Source organism: Pseudopipra pipra, chromosome 5 (genome assembly GCF_036250125.1).
Source record: "Pseudopipra pipra isolate bDixPip1 chromosome 5, bDixPip1.hap1, whole genome shotgun sequence".
In the NCBI taxonomy this organism is placed as follows: Eukaryota; Metazoa; Chordata; class Aves; order Passeriformes; family Pipridae; genus Pseudopipra; species Pseudopipra pipra.
Window position 1 is genome coordinate 30908826 of NC_087553.1, and position 20549 is coordinate 30929374.

Consider the following 20549-nt stretch of genomic DNA (forward strand, 5'->3'; position numbering starts at 1 on the left):
TAAACAGTGTTAAAATATATCAATCCCCTGAGCAAGCAAGCAAAATTACACTGTTTTAAGGGTATTTACAGAAACCATATTTATAACCAGTCTGATCTAGATTTATGGGTATAAAAGGAGTGTAAATTTTTTGAAATTAGGTGTGTGTGAAAATAGAGATATCACCATCATCTAGTGCTTTGTGACTATATAAACGCTAACTTGACATGAAACAGAAGAAACAACTGAATGTGTTTTAGGTCTGCAGTCAGACCCTCTTCGTAAAAAACAGTTATGGTCAGCTAAGATGTTAGCATGCCTCAGTTGGCTGGGTCTGCCCTTCTTCCAGAGATTACCATCCCTCCAACAAGTGACTTGGCAATGAAGTAGGCAACGGGTATTTGTGAGGTTCATTTTGCAGAGCTTCCTGACTTAGTCTTAGGTGACTCCCCTGACCTGTGTTAATTTGATGATGTTCTTTGGGTAGTCTTTGAACAAAGACTGCTGCATCCTTTGATTCAAGGATACTTCTCAATGTGAAAGCCAGTAGTTAGTTATATGTGTAAGAAGAACATATTTTATGATGAAGAGGACAAATTCAAGAGGAGGATGAACCTCAACCACTTAATTTCTGAAGCTGATGTATTCTCTTGACTCAGTGAAGCACATCTGAATATTTCACTCCTATACCCTTTAGAAAGGATTTGCTTATATGCCCTTCTGTGTGCTATGTAACTACTATTTGAAAGTTCATACTAATTTTTGAAACATGAGAGTTGACTTGTCATGATCAGTGCCCTGTCATTGATGTTCAACATGTGTGTTTCTTCTCTTTCACAGCATCACTGTAGACAGTGTGGAAATATCTTTTGTGCCGAGTGCTCAGCAAAGAATGCCTTAACTCCTTCTTCTAAGAAGCCTGTCCGAGTGTGTGATACTTGCTTTAATGACTTGCAAGGATAACTGGCGATTGTGAGTGACAAAGAAATGTTACACTAAAATTTACTATTTCTGTTGATGCACTTCGTTCAGCACTCAGACTACTATTCAGTTTGAACAACGATTGTAACACTTGGCAAGATTTAGTATATTTTAAAATGTTTATTGATACCAAGCAAAACTATTGTATTTTTTGTGAGATATGGGCTCAGATCATCCATAGCTTATTGCCATTTATCATGGAAAGAGCTTTTATGTCTAGGTTAGAAATACCCAGTTATTTGTAAATAAAGTTTAAACAGAGGAGTAACAATGTATTTTTTTATCTTTTATTTTTTTGTTCAAGAGAAACAGCGTTTATTGTGATATTGAAGTTTATTCTTGTTTCCTTCCAAGAAAAAGGAAGATGCAAAAACTTGTGAGGATTTTATGTATCAGATGTTGTTGTGAAAGCATAACTAATTGTTGCATTTGATTGCATATCTGATATTCTTTATAACCTCTTGTGATTTTGTTTTCTTTCTGTCTCTCTGATTCTTGCATTTTTCTCTCTAAAGTTTGAACTCCAGAGTGAGCCTAATGGCTGGATTCAACTTCAACTCAGTTTTATTTGCCCACTTGTAGTATCAGCACCCAAGTCCTCATCCAAATACCACACTTGTGTACTGGAACATCTTTACATATACTGTATTATGTGGTTGGTGTGTGAGTGTGTCTGTCTTGCTGAGAGAGAGTATGTGTGAACAAATGATGAGGCAAAGTTTATCTGGCATTGTAGCAATATTACATGATACATTACAATATTTCATCCCATTTATTGATTTCACTTTTACATATTTGGTTGATGAATTGTAATATTCCAGAAACCAGAGTTTTAAAAAGCAAACAAACAATACTGGTAGTAGCCTGTAGCACATCTCTGCGCCTGCCCGTACCCTGAAAGCACTGAGAGATCCCTGCAGTTCTAAGGGACATCCAGACCTTCCAAGCCAGGTATCCCACTAAGAAAAAGTCTTTTTTGAGACTACTGCAGGTCATCTGACTTTTTATTTTGTCCCTTCTCTCAGCTTTTGGTGGAAGAAGCTGAACTCCTGCTACACTTAACAAATGTCACTTTTCCATTACTCCATCTGACCCCCATTACTGGGGGCTCTGAAGTGTGATGTTAGTTATGTGATTTAGTCTGCTTGGAATGTTGGTGTGAGTCTCCTGCTACTGGCTTCGTTATAGGCCAAACAGCTCTAAGAGGCCAATATACATGTCTTTAGATACTTATTTGTATTTTCTGTACTTGCAACAGAGGTTTCTTGTACGGTTCATGTAGGCTCCAAACTTCTGTTTTGTTGTGATTTTGTTTGCACCTCTTTGTTTTTGCCTGCCTGTTTCTAACTTTTCTTCCCTTTGTATCTGGTATTTCAAAATCCTTAAGGTTATTTCTTCCAAGCAGGGGTTATGCCTTCCAGTATTTAGGGACTCTTTGTCTTAAATACCCTAATACCAAATTTTGCCAGCTGTTCAGAGAAAAGGGTTGTGTTCTGAATTCCTCTACTTCTTGCCCAAGTTAGAGAATGAAATTCTGTCACAGTGATGGAAGCTTAGCCATCATTAGGAAGATTTGTTTGCTTTTGTCTATTGACAGCTCTATATGTGAATGAAGAAGAGTCTCCTTTATGAAAAATATCTTGTCCTGATTAACTGTCAAGTGAAGAAACTTCTTAATCCCTCTATTCCAGAAGTAGTGGTCTATATGTTTCATATCCCTTCTTAACTGTCTAGTTCTACATTTGCAGCTTCAAGGAGTTTTCTTAAAATTAAATCCTTATTTCCCAAAAGCCAACTGAATGATGTAACTGGTTTTCCTCACTGTAAAAGGGTTTGGGATACAACTGTGCATTATGTGAAATACTGACATGCTTTTTTAGTTTGCACTTGAGAATTGCTTGCTCAAAAAAAAAAAAATAATGCTGCAACAGTTCCATGTGAACAGAGCCTCTGGACTCCCTGTTTCTCCTCACCAGTGTAACTGTTTGGCATAAGAATCTTTTGAATAGAAAATATAAACAGATCTCTGCCTCTGGGAAATTTTGTTTTTATTTATTTATTGAGAGCAACCGAAAAATTTGCTATGCAGTCTTTTTTGTCTGACACAGGACTTTAGAAATGTGGGAAAATTAAAGATGTGACAATTGTACTCCAGCCTAGATGCATTCTGCCCTATTGTGTAACACACAGGGTCTCATGCTGCCCTCAGGGTGAAGGACAACCACATGGAACAGGAGGGATTTTGAGAGGGAAGGGAGAAAGTTTCCACAGCTGCAGAGGAAGAGGGAAATCTTTCAAGGGGAGCTAAGAAGATGGTTAAAAGACTCACTTATGTTTAGGCATTTTGCTTTTGAATGGGAATGTGTGAAAGCTCAGGAGAGACTTCTGCAGTGGTAGAAGCTCTAGTAGGGTTGTTCTTTAGCCTTTTGGGATCCCACTGTGTAATGAGGAGAGGCACCTCACTCAACAGACAGCTGAAACACTGCAGTTGATTTACTGCAGATCACACCTTGGTCTGGAGCTCTTCACATTCAGGGACAAAACCAGCTCAATTTTTGAAAGTTGCTTTAGCTGCCTAGTTTATATGACAAGCTTTTCAAGGGGATGGAAGTGCTTTTCAAACACTCATTTTTAGAAAGAGATATTGTTAAAATCTGGAGGAATAGTGGTGGGGTGTAAACTTTTCTGCCTGAGCATTGAGTCTGCAGCAATAGGTCAGGATTTCTACAGCTTTTCACTGTAGTAAATTTATGACTCTATTGTCGAATCTTATGCTCCTTTTGTGCTTAAAATTTTTAGTGCTGGTCTGTATTTGTCGATGAATGTTTGGTATACTAGACTCTGTAATGATTGGCTTCACTGCCACGTTGGAAGTTGTGCTCAAGCTCAGTAAAATGTCTCATAATGAGGGAAACTGGAAAGTGAAAAGCTTTGTATTTACCAATCTGCCTACAGATTCTGACTGTTATGATGGGCATGTTTCAGTAGAAATGTAGGATTTTTGTTTTACTGCTTTAAAATCTAAGTAATAGGAAAACCTAGTAAAAAACCTGGTGACTTTTACAATGCTAAGTCAGAGGATTCCAGACAAAATAGTTTAGTGTACTGACTTTTCAGACCACAGATACAGGAACAGAGGGAAAAACTAATAAAATGGCAGAAGGGACTAGAGTCTTGGAACTGGAGGAAGCACGGTGTTGTGTTTTCACAATCTCTAGTAAGAGGCAGATTGCTCTGATTCACTGCGAATTGGCCATTATAGAGGAAGAGGTGAAAATAATGGTAAAATCAGCACTCAAACCAGTAGGAGTGTGGATTCCTCAAGCTGCCTTTGGTTACTAGTTATTACCATGGCATCAGGAATGGGAGTGAAGTGTGGGCTTTGTTCTTGAAACTATCTCCTCTTCAGGACACTCCATCCACATTCGGAATTTCAGGGAGAGCAGAATAGGACAGACTAGCTGCTATGTGGGCAGAGACAAGCTATGGAAGCTATCATAAAAGTACAGTAAGGACGGTCTTGTTAAGGGTGGGGAGAGGTTCTTTAACTTCCTTGAGACATCACCTGTCTTCCCAGTCAAAGACCCCCAGTCCCTTGCATGTTTTCCTCCAAAATGTCAAATCCCACTTTTCCACTCTGTCCTCGTGTCAGCAATACATCATACTTCTGTCTTGCAACCCCTCTAGAGGCAGGTAGGATTGCAGAGGTCAGTGGCAGGCTTTTGATCTTAGATGGCTGTATTTATTTCTCTGTTATTTATTTCTTCTCCCCCGTATTCCCTACAGTAATCTTCCCCCTTCTGCAAAGGTTGAATAAAGAGGATAAAATTAGTGAGTCACAGTAGGAAAAGTTGCTGTCTGCAGATGAAGAGACAAAAGGAATTTTCTGCTGGAGCTTCCAACAGAGGCAAGAGGTTTACAGGGATCTCATTTTTCAGCTGGCTTCACTCTCTGGCACAAGAGTCCAAGGCTCTAGGGTACTGTGTGGAGTTTTTTTCTCTGTTTTTGGAAGGTGTCAAGTAACCAAGTTGCCATGGAGCGTGGAGCGCTAGGTACACAAGAACAATGAATAACTACTTTTGTTGGCTTTGGGACCTTGAGGATTATTTGTGAATCCTCACTGGAGAAGCTTTCTTAGTGGAGCAAGAAGGGATTTGGGAGCAGAAGCATGAAGTAACCTTTCTGTGTTTGTATTACATGAGCAAGAACAATTGAGCCTCTCATGCTAGGTGTAAGAGAAATAACATTCCTAAAGAAGGGATCTGGAAAACTCGGGTGCTTTTCTGGATTGTTAAGTATCAGTTAACCACAAATTTGGAACAAATGCTTGTTGCAAAACTTTAAAAATTTATGGTCAGTGCTCAGTGATGGACAGAAAAATGCTGGAGCTGAAGTTCAACAGAATATAAACTATGCCAAGAAGAATGATATCATGGTTTGAGTATGTTGAAACTGATAAATTACTCCTCCAAGTACTGCCCTTCCTGCTGTCATATTCTTGCAGGAGTAGGAAAAAGCACTGTCATTTGCACTGTGCACTTTTTGCTGTCTAACTAATAGGATCTACAGTAAGTGGAATGACATAATTTGCATTGCATCTATTAGCTGTAGTCATTGGACAGAAGGTTTATTATTAGCTGGATTTTTCACTGTGTACGTTGGTCCCTTGCTATGTAAGGAGAATTGTACTCACAATTCCTTTTACCAAAAACACAATCATCATCTGAGAGCATATGTAACAGCAAAAGCCATGTTAGTCACATACATGTTGTCTTTGTAGAACTTAAGATTATAAAATGAGAAAAAATGAATTTTTTGTATTTTCAAGGATCTTGCCAGTTGTCCAGTTCTTAGCTTCTGAAGTCTTGGCCTCAGCATCCCTTCTAGGATAAGTTTAAAATTATTGTCCAACCACAGCCTCTCCAAAAGCACTAAATGATGTACTTTTCAAAACCAGCTATAACTGGATAATAAAGTCTCACCACAGAAACTCAGTTTTGGGGGTATTTTTCTGTTTCTGTTTTTAAGGGGCACTGAATAAAGACTTTTGCATGTTTAGAGAGAATATTAGATACCATTTAAGTTCACAATAAGGAAGACTACAGGTACTGGGTAATGTAATAAACTCTAGCTGTTACCTGTAGCTCTCCACATACTATGCACTCACTGTGCAGCAGATTGAGAAGTATCTGTGCATTTGAACATTACTGGAGCCCTGCTAACCCTTTGGATTCATGTTACTATGAAAGCAGAAGCCTGGTGTTTTCCAATTTTCCCTCCCCCTATGGCCTAAACTAAACACTAAACCCAAATTCATCTGTATTTCTTGTCTTTTTTGGGTAAAGAGGGCTGGTGAAAAGTGTTCATTGTTATATGTCAACATGCTGGTGCTGGCAGGTCCAGGCTACTGCTGTTGGCTTTATGGCAAAGTCCTCCATTGTGTCACGCTGAAGCTTCATTCCTGGCACAAAAGGGATGTTTGAAAGAACGTCTCGTTGGGTTAGCAAATACCAGAACTTTTTATAGTAATATGTCCAAAATGCTGCTTGTATAGGAATTGTCACTTTTCTAAGAAAAGAAAAAAAGTCACAAAAAAAAAATCATAAAACCTCCCCATTTGATGCCATTACATAAGATTTCATTTAAGCTACCTCTCAGTGTGAAATTCAAACATTAGGTAAGTTTAATAAGGTTTTCTCACTGTTACAGTTATAGTGAATAAAGTTATAGTGAATGCCAAAATTGCAAAAGTTTACCACCAAAAAGGAAAAGAAAGTTGTCTTTTTTTTTAAATGTGTGTTTGAAAGTATCCAACATTTTCAAGTTATTATACACTCTGTTATATTCTTTTAACTTCTGTAGTTCCAACCTTGCAAACTCTAGCTGCTGAACAGAAAATAAATCATAACCACAGGCTTTCATAATTGCAGTCTGCTGGGTAAAAACAATTTTGTATGCAGCTTTGTCATTTGGATATAGATAGCCTCAGACACCAAATGTACCATTAATTTGGTTGTCTTTTTCTTCAGTACTCGAGATATGAACTTGATGAATGGTATTCTGTAATGGATGCGTGCCACAAAGTACATGGTCTCATTTGCCTTTTCTGAATTTTAATGATCAGTTTATTATTGCAGATGTGAATATTGTTCATACAGCTTAATTTCTGTATAATTGTATAAAATATAAATGGAAAAAATTATAAGTTTTTATCCGGTATTTAGAAATAATGTATAATAATAGACTTACGTTGCGGTTTTACTTACAGAGTACTGTACTTCTTTTAAACTGGATCATATCATCTTGATAGGCATAGATAGATTTTTTTTTTGCATGAGTGTGTTTTGGTTTTGTTTCTTTTTAATTGAAGTTTGAGTCACTTAAGTTCTATGTTCAGTGTTTGTGTTTACTACTTGTGATCATGTAGTCGTGCCTTACATTGTGAAAGAATTTAGTCCACTGTGCACTGTAATTCTTAAACTCTGATTTGGAAGGTTGCTGTGGATTTGGATGAGAAGATGACACCATGCATCAACCGGTTCTGTATAAATGATAATGAAATGTTACTGAAATGTCAATTTGTTTTCTAACCTGTTGAAGGAATTATTAATAACAATAAAAAAAATTAGACCTTTCTAATAGACCAGTTATGTCATTCAAAACTACCTTGCCCCATTTCAGGCAGCAAAGCTGCTTTGAAATGGGGGATATATAGTTTTTACAAATGAACTGTTGCGAAGCTACAGATCTAAGAACAAGCTAAACACTCCAGTTTCTTGGACATAGGGGAGCTGCAACAAAGGCTTTCACATTCCTGAGGACAGAGTCATAATGACCGTTTTTCAAATCTGTTTTTTTCACAGGTTAAATTCAGAGTAGGCTTTCCATTTGCAGTAGCTGTACAAGGTTGCTGGGTATCCCACATTTGGTTGGAGTCCTTCTGCCAGTGACTGTGTTCAGACATCACATTCAGTTGGACAACTGGCATAACTGGAATACTCAAAAGTAGCACTTGTTTTATTTTTTAGACTAACGAAAGTCTTACTTGTGAGATGGAAAGCTCCTTTGGGGTGGAACTGTGTTGCAGAGAGAAGCCAGATGATTAATGTGGGAGATCAGTCCTATGAGAGACACTATAGAATTGTGGGAGCATTAACAAAAAAATGTGTTTGGCTATTGAAGCAGATCTTGCTTGGGGGTCTGTGTTAAAGTGGACAAAGATGGAGAGAAGAGGTCTCTGAAAGGCAATTTGAGCTGGGAAGTCAATTTCTGCCTCGACTGTTTCCTAAGGTATCTTTCTCTTGAGACCACAGAGGAGCCTGTTGAGCCTGCGTCTCCATGAAGACAGCCTGTGTGTGACTACTGTCCTCCTTGGAGACATGCTGGAATTACAGAACCTCTGGCACTACTTGTTTTGTAAAGTGAGCAGATGTGGCTTAAGGTTGTTTTGGTAAAAAATATACAGAGTGAAATACTCGCTTCCTTCTGCCAGCACTCAAAGCACAGAGCTTAGTCTGTCAGGTGTCAGCATTGGTTTCACAGGCTGTGAGCCTGTCCTGTCAGCATTGGTTTCAAGATACTGTGAGCCTCTGGTGAGCACTAGGTATGATGCAGTGTGCAGCTGAGTTTGGGATTGGGGACATGGAGCACGGCCATGTCAGCCAAGTTGTGGCTAAATGTTTGCAGCTTGTGTGGTGTCCCTGTGCAGATCTGCTGTCTGCACTCTGTTCTGCTCTCCTGCTTTACACATTCACCACTTGGCACGAAGCCTGAGTGGCTGTTCCCTTCCCAGGAAGCTTGCCCATCATAGGCATAGGGGAAGAGCAGGAATGTGTGTATTACAGCAGCCTAGGCTGCATTTGGAGAGACTGAACCAGGTAAGTGCATACATATATATACATATATATACATTTTGTGATATTATAGTTTGCATAACTATCAGGAGATAACTAGAGATGCATAACTATCAGGAGCTATGGCTACACAATTGTAGTTTAATGAAATTTATTAATACAGTTTGAATGATGGAATAAGCCTTCTAGACTTCTCTGGTGAATTAATTCTCCTCACCAACACAGGGTTTTTTTCCTGTCATGCTTTCTAGGAAATTACAAGCTGTATTAAAGCTTCCCTGGATGGACACAGTCTTCCCTAAATGAAGCAAAAGAGCTTCTAGGAGCCATAAATTTGTTTCATGGCTCATTCTCCCCCTCCAATTTATTCCTACATGGCATGGTCCGAACTGCTCACTTTTGTCTAGTCAAGTCAGAAATCTATTAGTTTCAGAAACTTAAGGCATTCTGGAAGAGATAACTGTGTTATCACCACAGCAATCTTCCACTAGCTGTGTCAATGCAGTGCTGGCATTATTAAATTTCAGAGGATTCAACTGGGAAGCAGAACTCAGTGCTTTTCTTGGTTTCATGTCTTGTGGTGTAATTAGCAATTGCCATTTCTATCTGTGACTTCCATGTTTTCTGTAACAAGAAAAAATATTTGTAAACCAAGACAACCTAAAAAAATTCCATTAGTTCAGATGCATAAACACACAGAGCCTTTAGTTTTATTTAGCCTTTCTTCAGGCTCTTGCTCAGGCCACTACACACTGCTGGAATCTGTGTCTGTGGCCAGAGGTTTCCAGTGTATGTTTTCTTTTTGATTGGAAGGTAGGATTTGCTCTGTTTGCTTGTAATGGTGAAGTTTGTTGCAGGCTATTTCACCCGTTTTTATGTGATGTTTATTAGTCCCTCTATTCCTCTGATTAAGACAGCTCCAGTTCTATTTGCAAGTTCTGTTCCCTTCCAAGATCTGCCATGTGCTGCCATCTGAATTCCAGTTTCTGTCATTGTACTGACAACATTCAGCTCTATAGTTGCTGTCATCCAGGCGTGAGGACATGGGGTGATGGCTGGAGAGATAATTTAAAATATGTAACTTCCTTCTCTCTCTGCTAATGCAGATGGTCTGATCACAGAAGCTGATTTGTCTCTGAATTGATTAGATATTGGACTACTCTTAAAAGGAATAATTCTTTGGACTAAAACCTTTAAAGGTCCCTTACAACCCAAACTATTCTCTGATTCTATGACATTGAGAAGATGGTAGCCCTGGTGTGAAGGCAGCTTTGAAAAGGAAAGGTCATATTTCAATAACAGGAAAAGGTAACAAACAACTTCTTGAGTAGATACCTGTTCCAAGTACCAACCAGTGACTTGGATATGGAAAGAATTCACTCATTTCTTTTCCTTGAAAAAGTCTACTGCCATTTACTTTTAAGCATTAGTATTAGTGGTGGTCAAATTTCTGTGCATTAGGTATTGCAGAATGAAATTCAACTTACATGAGAAAGTGGAATACTGTGAAGTGCTTGACACGCTTTCAGATGTTATATACAGCGCTGTTACTAGAAATGGGATATGGTGTGAAAATGAGGGGCAAATTTATATAACAGTGAAATTAATCATACCATCTGTTCAGTCTGAAACTGCAAGATGAATGTTGTGCTAGATGAGCATGAGACAGTTCTGATCTGAGTACTACTGCATGTGAGTTGGTGGGCAGGGTTTGGTGTTGGCTTCTCTGGAGGGGCTGACCATCTTCATTTCTGTGACACAAGAAATGGCTCTTTTTTTTTTTTTTTTTTTAAGCAATCAGAATTGATAATGTTTTTCAACAAGAATATGACCTGCTGTCAACCCTGATATAAAGCTGGTACATGTTCAACAGCAAAAATTCTGTAACAAATGTGTGAGCCAAAGCACTGAGGTGTTACTTTGTTTTGTTTTGGTTTTGGTCAAATGTCACAACTGTAATAGATTCCTATCACAGCATGACCACTTTTAGGCTGCCAGCCTCCTTTGGGGAAAGCGTAGTTGTATAATTAGAGAAGAAAAAAAAGATGTGCTACTTACCTTGGCAGTCTCTGTTGGAGCTTGTAGCAAGAAGACCGCTATACACTGCCGATACCTGTTTTCATGCTGTATTAGGAAAGCATTTCTCAGGCTGAAGACTGTGGAAGAATGTGAAGAAGTGATATAGGTGCACCTCATACAGCTATCAGTCCCATTTTATATCACATCGATTATGATTGAAGAAATGATATATGTAATCATCTCTTCAATCCTGATAGGATCAATTTTTTTGTTGTGTGGGAAGCTTTCTTATTTCAAAATCTTAATTCTACTTGCATTTGTTTTATTTTTAAATACTTTATCATTGTGCAGCTAAGGTGCTTTTAAGTTTAGCTGAGGATCATTAATAAATATTTCCCTTCAAAGTGGACTAAATCATAACTGAAGTTAGGGGAGAACAAGTATCAAAAATTGAAGAGAAAGGCCCTATTTTTATTTTATTTAAATAAGTCTGTATGACGGCTGCCACATAGGGAAGTGGCTGCACTTGGGCTAATGGTGGGTTTGGGTTCTTCCTGGGTATGTGCCTGAGCTGGTTCTCCTTCTGGGGATGCCCCCAGTTGGCTGCTGGCAGCAATATCATGCAGGGCCAAGCATGTTGCCACTCTGTTTCCTGCCAAACTTTTGGTCCTGAACATGACTTTGAGCATCATGTGGAAGGTTTCTTTGCAAGGGGACAAACTGACATGAATGTCACGTCTGGAATGAAGGGGTGGCTTAAGTCTGCTATGAAGCAAGTTTAGGGGAAGAGGAGGGAAAAGCATCTTCAGGCAGTCAAAACCCTGTGGCAGACAACAGGCATACTTGGGTGGGCTGGTAGTAGCAGGGAGGGGGGCACAGCAACCTGTTTTAATGCTCTGGATTCACATGGCATTGCTTTTTTTTTAACTGGAGTTGATGTTACTCTAAATGAAGCAATGGTGACCGAGGTGTGGGATTGCCTCCCTGTGAGCGCTCGCCCTAAGCAGAGCCCTGCTCCTGAATCCATGCAGCCTGAGAAGAGCTCAGATCTCAAGCTGCTGGGACAAGGCAGCATTTTTCTGAGCCTACTGCAGTTGACATGTCTTTTTGATAAATTCATCTAGTCCATATAGCTTGAAGTCTTGTACTATGTACAATATCTTGCTGCTGTGTAATGCTTCCTGTCCAAGCATTTCCAAGTGCTCAGAATGTTTCTGCAAGATGAAGAGCCCTATAATCCTAGTTTTCTAGAAAAGGGAAATGGAGCACAGACTGGTAAAGTACTGCAGCAAATCAGCAGCAGAAATTTGTAGCAGCAGAGGAAATATGTTTCTGAACTCATGCCTTCTACCTGTCTGTGGTCAATAGGAAATAGAACTTTAGAGTTCTAAAAATGATTTTTCTGGGCAATGCTTGACATCAAGGTCTCAATAATGTTTTCTAAAAGCAATTCTGTGGCTGTAAAGATTACCAGTCTTTGATACAGTAACATACCAGTGGGTCTGGCCCTTTCAAATGTAGTGTAAACATTATTAATGGAGCAATAATAAGTAGTTGCAAAGATTAAATCCAGAGCGGAATAATAAAAGGAAAGTGATGTTCTAATCAGAAATTATGTTGCTGCTTACAACCTTCAGAGATGTGTTCCTACTATAACACTTACATGTAAAATTACATCTCTTGTAACTTTGTTATGGTGTTTGCAGATAGTTCTGTTTTTGGGGTAGCTTCCTGGTGTTATGAGCAAACCATTTTACCTCTTATCCCTTCACTGATACATAAGTGGCTTTAGACTAGAATTATCTCGCATAATTTTTAGCTTCCTGCCTGCTGCCAAAAGGGTATTTTTATGATATCGCAACATATATTTTTTTTCTAGTACTTGTATTGAGCCTTGTTTATTTCCAAAGTGAGTTCAACCCTCAGCAAACTAATGGATGCAAAAGTTAGATCAAAAATCAGGATTTCATTTTGATTAATGCGATGGATCACATGCGCTTTCTGAGAACATGCTAACTAATCTTTTAATACTACCAGCAATGAAAGTCTCCTTGAGACTGCAAATAGATTGGCAATGTTCCCCAAGGTCATACATTCCAGACAATATTTAATTATTTTTTTTCCCCTGCAAAGGGACATTTTCTGTTGATACTAGAAGGTTTGCTTGTTGTTTTACACAGAATGGTGGAAATCTGAACTGCAAGCTCTCTATAGTAATTTTTCTCACTATTTTTATTGTACCCCTCCCCAAGGGGTCCTGTATTAGGATGGGGCTTCCAAGTTGTTGCAAGATTACACGTTAGTAGCAGAGACTGCCATAGGTACAGCTGTAGCTGGTAAGAACAGCTGTAGCTGTAGAGAAGTCAGGCAATGAGGTCCAGGTTGCAGGTAATGTCATAACCAGTGGACAGAACCTGGGCTGGGATGCAGAAGGCAACTTTGTCTATTCTGATGCTGGATCATAAAGATAGAAAGACCTTGATTAGAAATCTCTGAAGTAGGAAATGCTGTCTTGGAAAAAAAAATCCGAAAATCTTATTCCCATTCCCATTATGGATTTTTTGGCCAATCTTTTAGATACAAACTGGAGGGTGGCTGCAGAAGCTGTTGACCTGGCACCTAGCCTGGGCTTACGCAGGATGTGGGGCTGCCCTCTCCTCCACCCTGCAGGCAAGAGGTGGCTAATGTATTTGCTCTGTTTCTGCTGGATTCATAGGGAGACGACTTAGGCAGGCAGACAGTGCTGGACCACATTTTAAAAAGGGTTGTTATTCTGTGTTTATTCCCTTATCTCATATTTAGTCATTTGCCTTTTATTGCCTAATTTTATTTCTTCTCAGCATTGATGCTGAATGCTAAATACTCTGGGTGAATATATTTCAAAGTTATCATAAATTTTACAGGCTCTAGGTTTATTTTCCTTATCTATTGATTTCCTACAGAGCACTCTAGCTCCCTGAGCTTTTCCTCTGTCTTTAGGATTAGGATGACTCTGCAGCCAAGAGATTTGTATTTCTTTTAATTCTCTTTGATATAGGAGGCTGCTGTGATCTTGGCAGTGTTAGGCTGAATCACAGAACCATTAAGCTGGAAAAGACCTCCAAGATCATCAAGTCTAACCTTTGACCAAACACCACCATGTCAACTAGATCATAGCACTAAGTGCCATGTCCAGTCATTTCTTGAACACTTGCAGGGATGGTGACTCCACCTCCTCCCTGGGCAATCTATTCCAATGCTTAATCACACTTTCAGTGAAAAAATTCTTCTTGATGAACCTGATTGACCTGAACCTCCCCTGGCTCAACTTGAGGCCATTTGCTCTAGTCCTGTAACTAGTTGCCTGGGAGAAGAGACTGACCCCCTCCCTGGCTACAACCTCCTGTGGTTGTAGAGAGCAATAAGGTCTCCCCTGAGCCTACTTTTCTCCAGGCTAAACACCCCCAGCTTCCTCAGCTGCTCCTCATAAGTCTTGCCCTCTAGACTCTTCATCAACTTTGTTGCCCTTCTTTGGACACAATCCAGCGCATCAATGTCTTTCTTGTAGTGAGAAGCCCAGAACTGGACACAGTACTCAAGATGTGGCTTCACCAGTGCCAAGTACAGAGGGAGCACAATCTTTTCCCTGGTCCTGCTGGCTACACTATTTCTGACACAGGCCATTGGTCTTGGCCACCTGAGCACACTGCTGGCTCGTGTTCAGCCAGATGGCGACCAGGACCTCTGGGTTCTTTTCCTTTGGGCCGCTTTCCAGCCATTCTTCCCAAGCCCATAGCACCGCACAGGTTTGTTGTGTACAGAGTTGTTGTGACCCAAGTGCAGGACCTGGCATGTCACCCTTTCAAAGCCTTGGCCCATTGATGCAGCCTGTCCAGATCCTTCTGCAGAGCCTTCCTACCCTCCAGACGATCAACAGTGCCACCCAACTTAGTGTAGTCTGTGAACTGACTAAGAGTGCCCTCACTCCCCTCATCCAGGCCTTTTATAAAGGTGTTAAACAGGACTGGCCCCAGTACTGAGCCCTAGGGAACATCACTATTGCCTGGCCACCAACGGGACGTAGCACCATTCACCACCATGGTTAGGTGTGTGAGAGTCTGCATCAGCAGCTCAGACCAAGGGGAGGTCTGATGTTTCATGCCTGGTCCCTCACCCCAGCTCTAATTTGGTGACTTCAGGAATGTTGTTTTGGCAGGGTAAGGCTGGTCACTCACTGGAAGTCAGTCCTCCTCTCTTCCTCACCCAACTGCACAGCACCAGTTATAGGAGGTCATTTTTCTCAGTGATGCATTTGGATGTCTGAGAACAAGGAAGCATTGATGTGTGGTGGGTGATTTTCATCCTCTCAAGGACTGATGGAGAGGTGAGTAGGAGTAGCAACAGGCGGTAAATCTCCTTTCCAGCCTCCTTGAGAATGGCTTCTGTGCATGTGGGAGGACCCCCAGGAGAACAATGTAGTGAGAAAAGTGAAAAAACGCTGCATAACTACTATGGAATTGAAAATGTACTTGGGAAAGAGACCCAGGGTTTGACAGAGCATATTAGGACAGTTAGGGCAGGGAAATACTTGGCCTGTGAGAAAGAAGTAATTTGAGTCTTATTTCCTCCTTTGGGGTGAATGGATAGTACCTGACAGTCACTGGTATGTGTGTGAAAGTCAATGTTAGAGGCAGGGGGCCATGGGGTGTAAAGGCTGTGGCAGTAGCTCATGCCTCACAGCAAGAGCAGAGCTGTGAAGCCACAGTGGCTGAGGCACTTGTGTTTGCACTCCAGGCATCTGGGGGGGTTTGTGGACAAACAGCAACTTATCCTTATACTACCACACACAGAGTGCACTGACGTGGTGTTTATGAAGGCATTCAGATGCATGCAGGCACATACCTGTAACTTGGACAGGTTCAATGTTTTTCAGTATCAGTCTGTCTAGTGGGATGGGCTGGTCCAGGACTGTGCAAAATCCACCCTCTCTTATGAAGGACTGCAGCTCAGGAGTGAGGGAAGGACAGACAGAGATTAAGCTGGTGTCTGAGCCCCCATATTTCTGGGAATAGAAAATGAAGCTGGTTAGCTTGTTGTCTACCATCTGCTCATGAAGTATAGGCACTAAAGAGCTCTAAATCATGTGCTTTCTCTTATCAAAGGTATACAGACAGCTTATTTGCCTGAGGAATCTTAGAAAAACTCACTGGTACCTGGAGCTCTCCTGCAAGGTCACACCTTGCACCAAAAAGACACAATAGAAACACAATACAAATCCACAGGCAGAAAACAGCCAAAGACATTCAAAAGGATTTCTTCTCCTTCCCTCCTTATTTTAATAGCAGGTCTTTTTCTCCATTCCTTGGAGGTGTGTTTCACCATCTCCCCTCACATACATGCAGAAGATAGAAGATTCCCAGAGCTCCAGATGAGTTGCAGCCCTTCACAGAAGGTTCACCAACACGTGTATGTGGGACAACCCTCAAAAGGACTTGCCTGAGGGTACCAGGTCCCTTGAATTTCTTCTTCCTTCAGCACCACTGTTTCTAAGGGATTGTGCTGCTGGTCCCAGATCCCTCACTGCATGTTTTCTCTATCTCCTTTCTCTCTAAAGCAGAACACCTGCTTCTTAAAAAAAAACACTGCAAGAAGTCTTTAAATCAGACACAAACTTGTTGAGATTTAGCAAAGGTCCATTTAGACTATTTTTACATCAGCTTCATAAACTGAATTAACTAGTTGCACTCCTACACTGAAGCTTTAGGAATTTTGGGTCATACAGTGGCTTTCTTTGGTGGCTAAATACAGGTCTTTATTATCTATAGAACTCTATAGCACCATTCATCAAGAAATATTGTCTTGAACAGAGTCACTATATCTTAGCTTTGAGCTAGGGGAAATCAAGGCAAAGAGAGGACAACAGGCAATGTAGGAACTGAGAATAAAGCCAACCTTCTATAATTTTAGAATTTCCCTATTTTTCCTTTTTTTTTTTTTTTTTTTCTTTCTTTCTAACAATTCTGATATCTCTCAGATAAAAAAATCTCAGGTTACTGAACTGAGTCATCCAGGGAACATTAGAAAACTTTTTCCATTTTTGAACCTTTTCTGAGATTTAGGAATCCAGCATGAGAACAACATCAAGAAAACATTAAGGTCTTTCAATGTAAATTTTCCTACAGTAGCATTCCTGTAACACGCTGAGCCTAGAAGCAGGGTTTTGAATCAGTGTTATGGTTTGCTGTTAGCATAAGGTATTATCACCCGTTCTTCATGCTGATTAGTCATCTTGTATTTTTGTTGTTAGATCAATCTGCTAAAGTACCTTCAAAATACTTACCAAACTAAAAAACATTACAATTGCAACCATGTATATCTCTATATATTATTACCTTTTTGTTACGTTTAGTTTTGGTAATTAGTAGGAAATCATCAAATAGGAAGAGGTAGACATCAAGGAGTCTTGTGCTTTCTGAGAAGGAAAACAAAAAAAATCAATTTTACCGTGTGATTATTTTAAGGAATTGCTGCTTCTAAGATGAGGCATATCTGTGAGTCACTGCATCATACAAAATGCTTTTAACAACGAAGCCTCGCTTCTGATAGTTTACAACTACTCATTCCTCATGTGAGTCTGTGTCAAACACAGTAAATCATACGTTACTTGGTCATTTTGGCTACTAATACTTGTGCCTTGTAGCAGCTACCTCATTGTGATTAAACAACTACTTGCCTGCCAGGAAAAATTACCTGGATCAATGTTGTACAAATACAACAATCAGCATGCTATAGATAGCAAATCCTGCCTGGTAAGCGGTGAAACTTCTGAAAATGGCAGAGAAACAGGGAAGTGCCACCTTTTCCTGGTATGCTGCCCTTTTCATATGCCTTTGCAGTGATGAAATGTTAATTGATATCATCATACAAGGGTGATAGGAAGTGTTGTAGAAATCAACTTGCTTGTGTGGGCTCACTCTGCTACCTGTGGAGTTAATGGCATGTTGTATGAGAGCTCTGCTCATGAAAGGGAAGCCACCTGGCAGGATAACACCTTCTTTTTCCAAGATATCTATCAGAACAGCAGACTTAGTAGAGACGATGTTGAAATAAAAATAGGAAATACCTTTGGACTCAGTAATTTTCAGGGAAACACATACTAGACATGGTGCTAGAAGAGTGAGATATGTTGACATCAGTCCCCTGCCATGTGGGGCACCTTGTATAGGACAGTCTAAACTGCCTGTTTTCCTATTTCCACATTTTTCAATAAGACAGCAAAGGCTTCGAGTGGCTGGTTTTGGCCAGCCAAACTGATTTCTTCAGCACCTGGCAGGCTGAGTATCCAGATGTGGCAGTAAACAATCATACAGACTACTTATCCTTTTGGCAATTTGCCTGTATCTCAATCTCTCTCTGACAAGCTGTAAATTTGCTTTTTCTTTCATGCACCTGCCTATGTGCTATTGCAGAGGTTCATTCTGGACCTACCATGACAATGTATAATTCTGTTAAGCTATCTCGCAACACCAGGACATTCAGGAACATTACCTGCTAACATCAGCCTCCCTTCATGAAGGAGACGTCTGTTCGCTGAAGACAAAATGTTTTCACTGCTGTTTTCTCTTAAGCTTTGCTTCAAACACTTGACCCAAAAAAGAGAGAGAGAAAATGAGTATTCTTGCATATTTGATGGTGAACTGGGAGGTAACCAGCAGTTAAAGAAGATGAGCGTACATGTGGTCGTATCTCAGGCTAAATACATCACACAGCTGATAACTGAGCACGGCTGTGTTTCTTCAGCAGTGCTATTGCTTAAATGTATTTATGTTTTTGAAATGTTAAGCTGGGGTTTACTTTTCTGAAGTGAGTTTAATAGTTTTTGCAGCTCTGTATGTGAACAGACAAAATCCTTGAGGTGAGACTCACTTGATGATGTTACCATAGTGCTGCTTAAAGTCTGTCTTTTTGGGTAAGGGTATAACTACAGCAGAAAGGTGCACACCCAGGTGTGATGTATAATTTTTTTGTAATGCTACTAAAATGTAAGTGGAAAGTTCTTTGGCTCAGCTCAAGGAGTGAGAGAGGCAAATAATTTCTAATTAATATCTTTGTAAAATGGTGGTAATACTTACATGTATCCCATTTCATTCTGTCCCCTAAAAGGAAATATTGGAGAGTCTTCCTGGACTGTATGATTGCACTCTCTTGGATGCTAGCTAAGCTGTAGTGGGTTGGTTTCTTGGATTTTTAGGCCTTCCTTAGCAACAGGGTCAGAAATCTAAGGAAGTATTCCATATAATTCCTTTCCGTAACACAACATATAAAAAGGCGCAGATAAGAGAGTTCGCTCTCTTCTCTCTTCAAAGTTCTTTTCAACTTTCCCTTATGGTACTTGTTGGCTATTGGTCTCGTGCCCGTATTTAGCCTTAGATGCAGTCCAAAGCCCACGGTAAACTCCATCTGAGGCTAAATACAGGCACGAGACTGATAGCCAGCAAGTACTATAAGGGAAAGTTGAAAAGACTTAGCGCAACCCATGCTGTCATCCAAGGCACTGTGTGTGTTCAGCTACAGTGTTTGCAGCTGCTCCTGTTAGAGCAGAGCCATCCCCAGTAAATAGAATACAGACAACCAGCCAACTTTAGACCACATTATAAAGACAGATAGGAAACTAAATCCTCCCCAAGTTAAAAATGCCCTTTCAAATCTGCTTACCTCTGGGACAAAGAACCTTTTGTCACGATCCCAGACCTGAGGCCAAATTATGACCTCTTGCAGCTGCCTGAACTTCTGAAAGTTGTCCAACCACTTGACTTTACCTTCCAGGTCCCCTGAAATGTGTGAAACCTCAGTTACTGCCAAGGTTGGCATAAGCAGTCCTGTTTCTAGAAGATGCTAAATAGTGATTTTCTCCAGTGAAACCAAAGTGCGTCACATGTGAGGCCCCAGATGAAATCTTGGCCTCATTGTAAAAAATGCCTGAACTCTTCTCAGATCAACAGGGACAGAATTTCAATTCATGCATTCAAAGATGCTTAAATTCACTGCTAAATGAAAAGGTTGTGTTTACTAATCTGTCTGGGGAACAGAGGAAATCATATAAAACTCAATAAAACTGTAATCTTAAAAAATATCTTTAAAAAGGTCCTGCCTTTCTAAACTGTGTGGTATAGTGAGAGAAAAATAATTTTCATTATTTACAGCCTGATAAAAAGACTGTTGAAATTACTGAGAATTAATTTTGGAGGAAGTGTTGCCAGAAGTGACTGAAATATTTAACTGGGGTGGGGGTGCCTCAGAATGTGAAAAATGGGGACTGTGTCATTGCAGATTTAGGGCCAATATGGGAAAAGCTTTAATGGACCTGCAACTTCAATTTCAACTTTTCGAGTTGAGTGATATTGCAGATGATGGTTTCAGACACACACCTCCCCACCAGAAGGGTAATGCTGAGACTGCAACTGTTCTTTTTGTCACTGATTCACTGATCAAAAAATGAAGGCAGATCCTTGTCAGGTGTCTGTGAATAAAGAGGGATCACCCCTCTATCTTTGGTTTCCCAGAGGTCTCTAATTTCTGAAAGGACCTATTTCTTTGCCAGTAATATTCCCTGGATATCCCATGGTCTTTTGGGGCCATACTTAAAAGTGCTGTCCTCTCAGTAGACATCTCCAGGCTATCAATAAGACCTCTTTATTTTCCTATGGGACCCATTCTGTGCAGAAAAGTGTACTTCTT

At 40.2% G+C, this 20549-nt stretch overlaps 2 protein-coding genes across 4 annotated transcripts in view; one reads left to right on the forward strand and one right to left on the reverse strand.

Annotated features, from left to right (window-relative positions):
* EEA1 (early endosome antigen 1) overlaps positions 1 to 7601 on the forward strand; it is a 74062-nt gene extending 66461 nt beyond the window's left edge. For all 3 annotated transcript variants that reach the window (XM_064655461.1, XM_064655462.1, XM_064655463.1), the window contains one exon: positions 820 to 7601. In XM_064655461.1, the coding sequence (XP_064511531.1) occupies positions 820 to 942 (123 nt within the window). In that variant the 3' untranslated portion in view covers positions 943 to 7601. The remainder of the gene's footprint in view (positions 1 to 819) is intronic.
* Positions 7602 to 8934: 1333 nt separating this feature from the next.
* The window catches only part of PLEKHG7 (pleckstrin homology and RhoGEF domain containing G7), a 31588-nt gene continuing 19973 nt past the window's right edge, over positions 8935 to 20549 (reverse strand). The window contains exons 10-15 of the mRNA XM_064656900.1: positions 19527 to 19642; positions 18360 to 18453; positions 17204 to 17283; positions 15714 to 15873; positions 10872 to 10969; positions 8935 to 9437 (exon numbers count right to left, since the gene is read on the reverse strand). Of these exons, the coding sequence (XP_064512970.1) occupies positions 9330 to 9437; positions 10872 to 10969; positions 15714 to 15873; positions 17204 to 17283; positions 18360 to 18453; positions 19527 to 19642 (656 nt within the window). The 3' untranslated portion in view covers positions 8935 to 9329. The remainder of the gene's footprint in view (positions 9438 to 10871; positions 10970 to 15713; positions 15874 to 17203; positions 17284 to 18359; positions 18454 to 19526; positions 19643 to 20549) is intronic.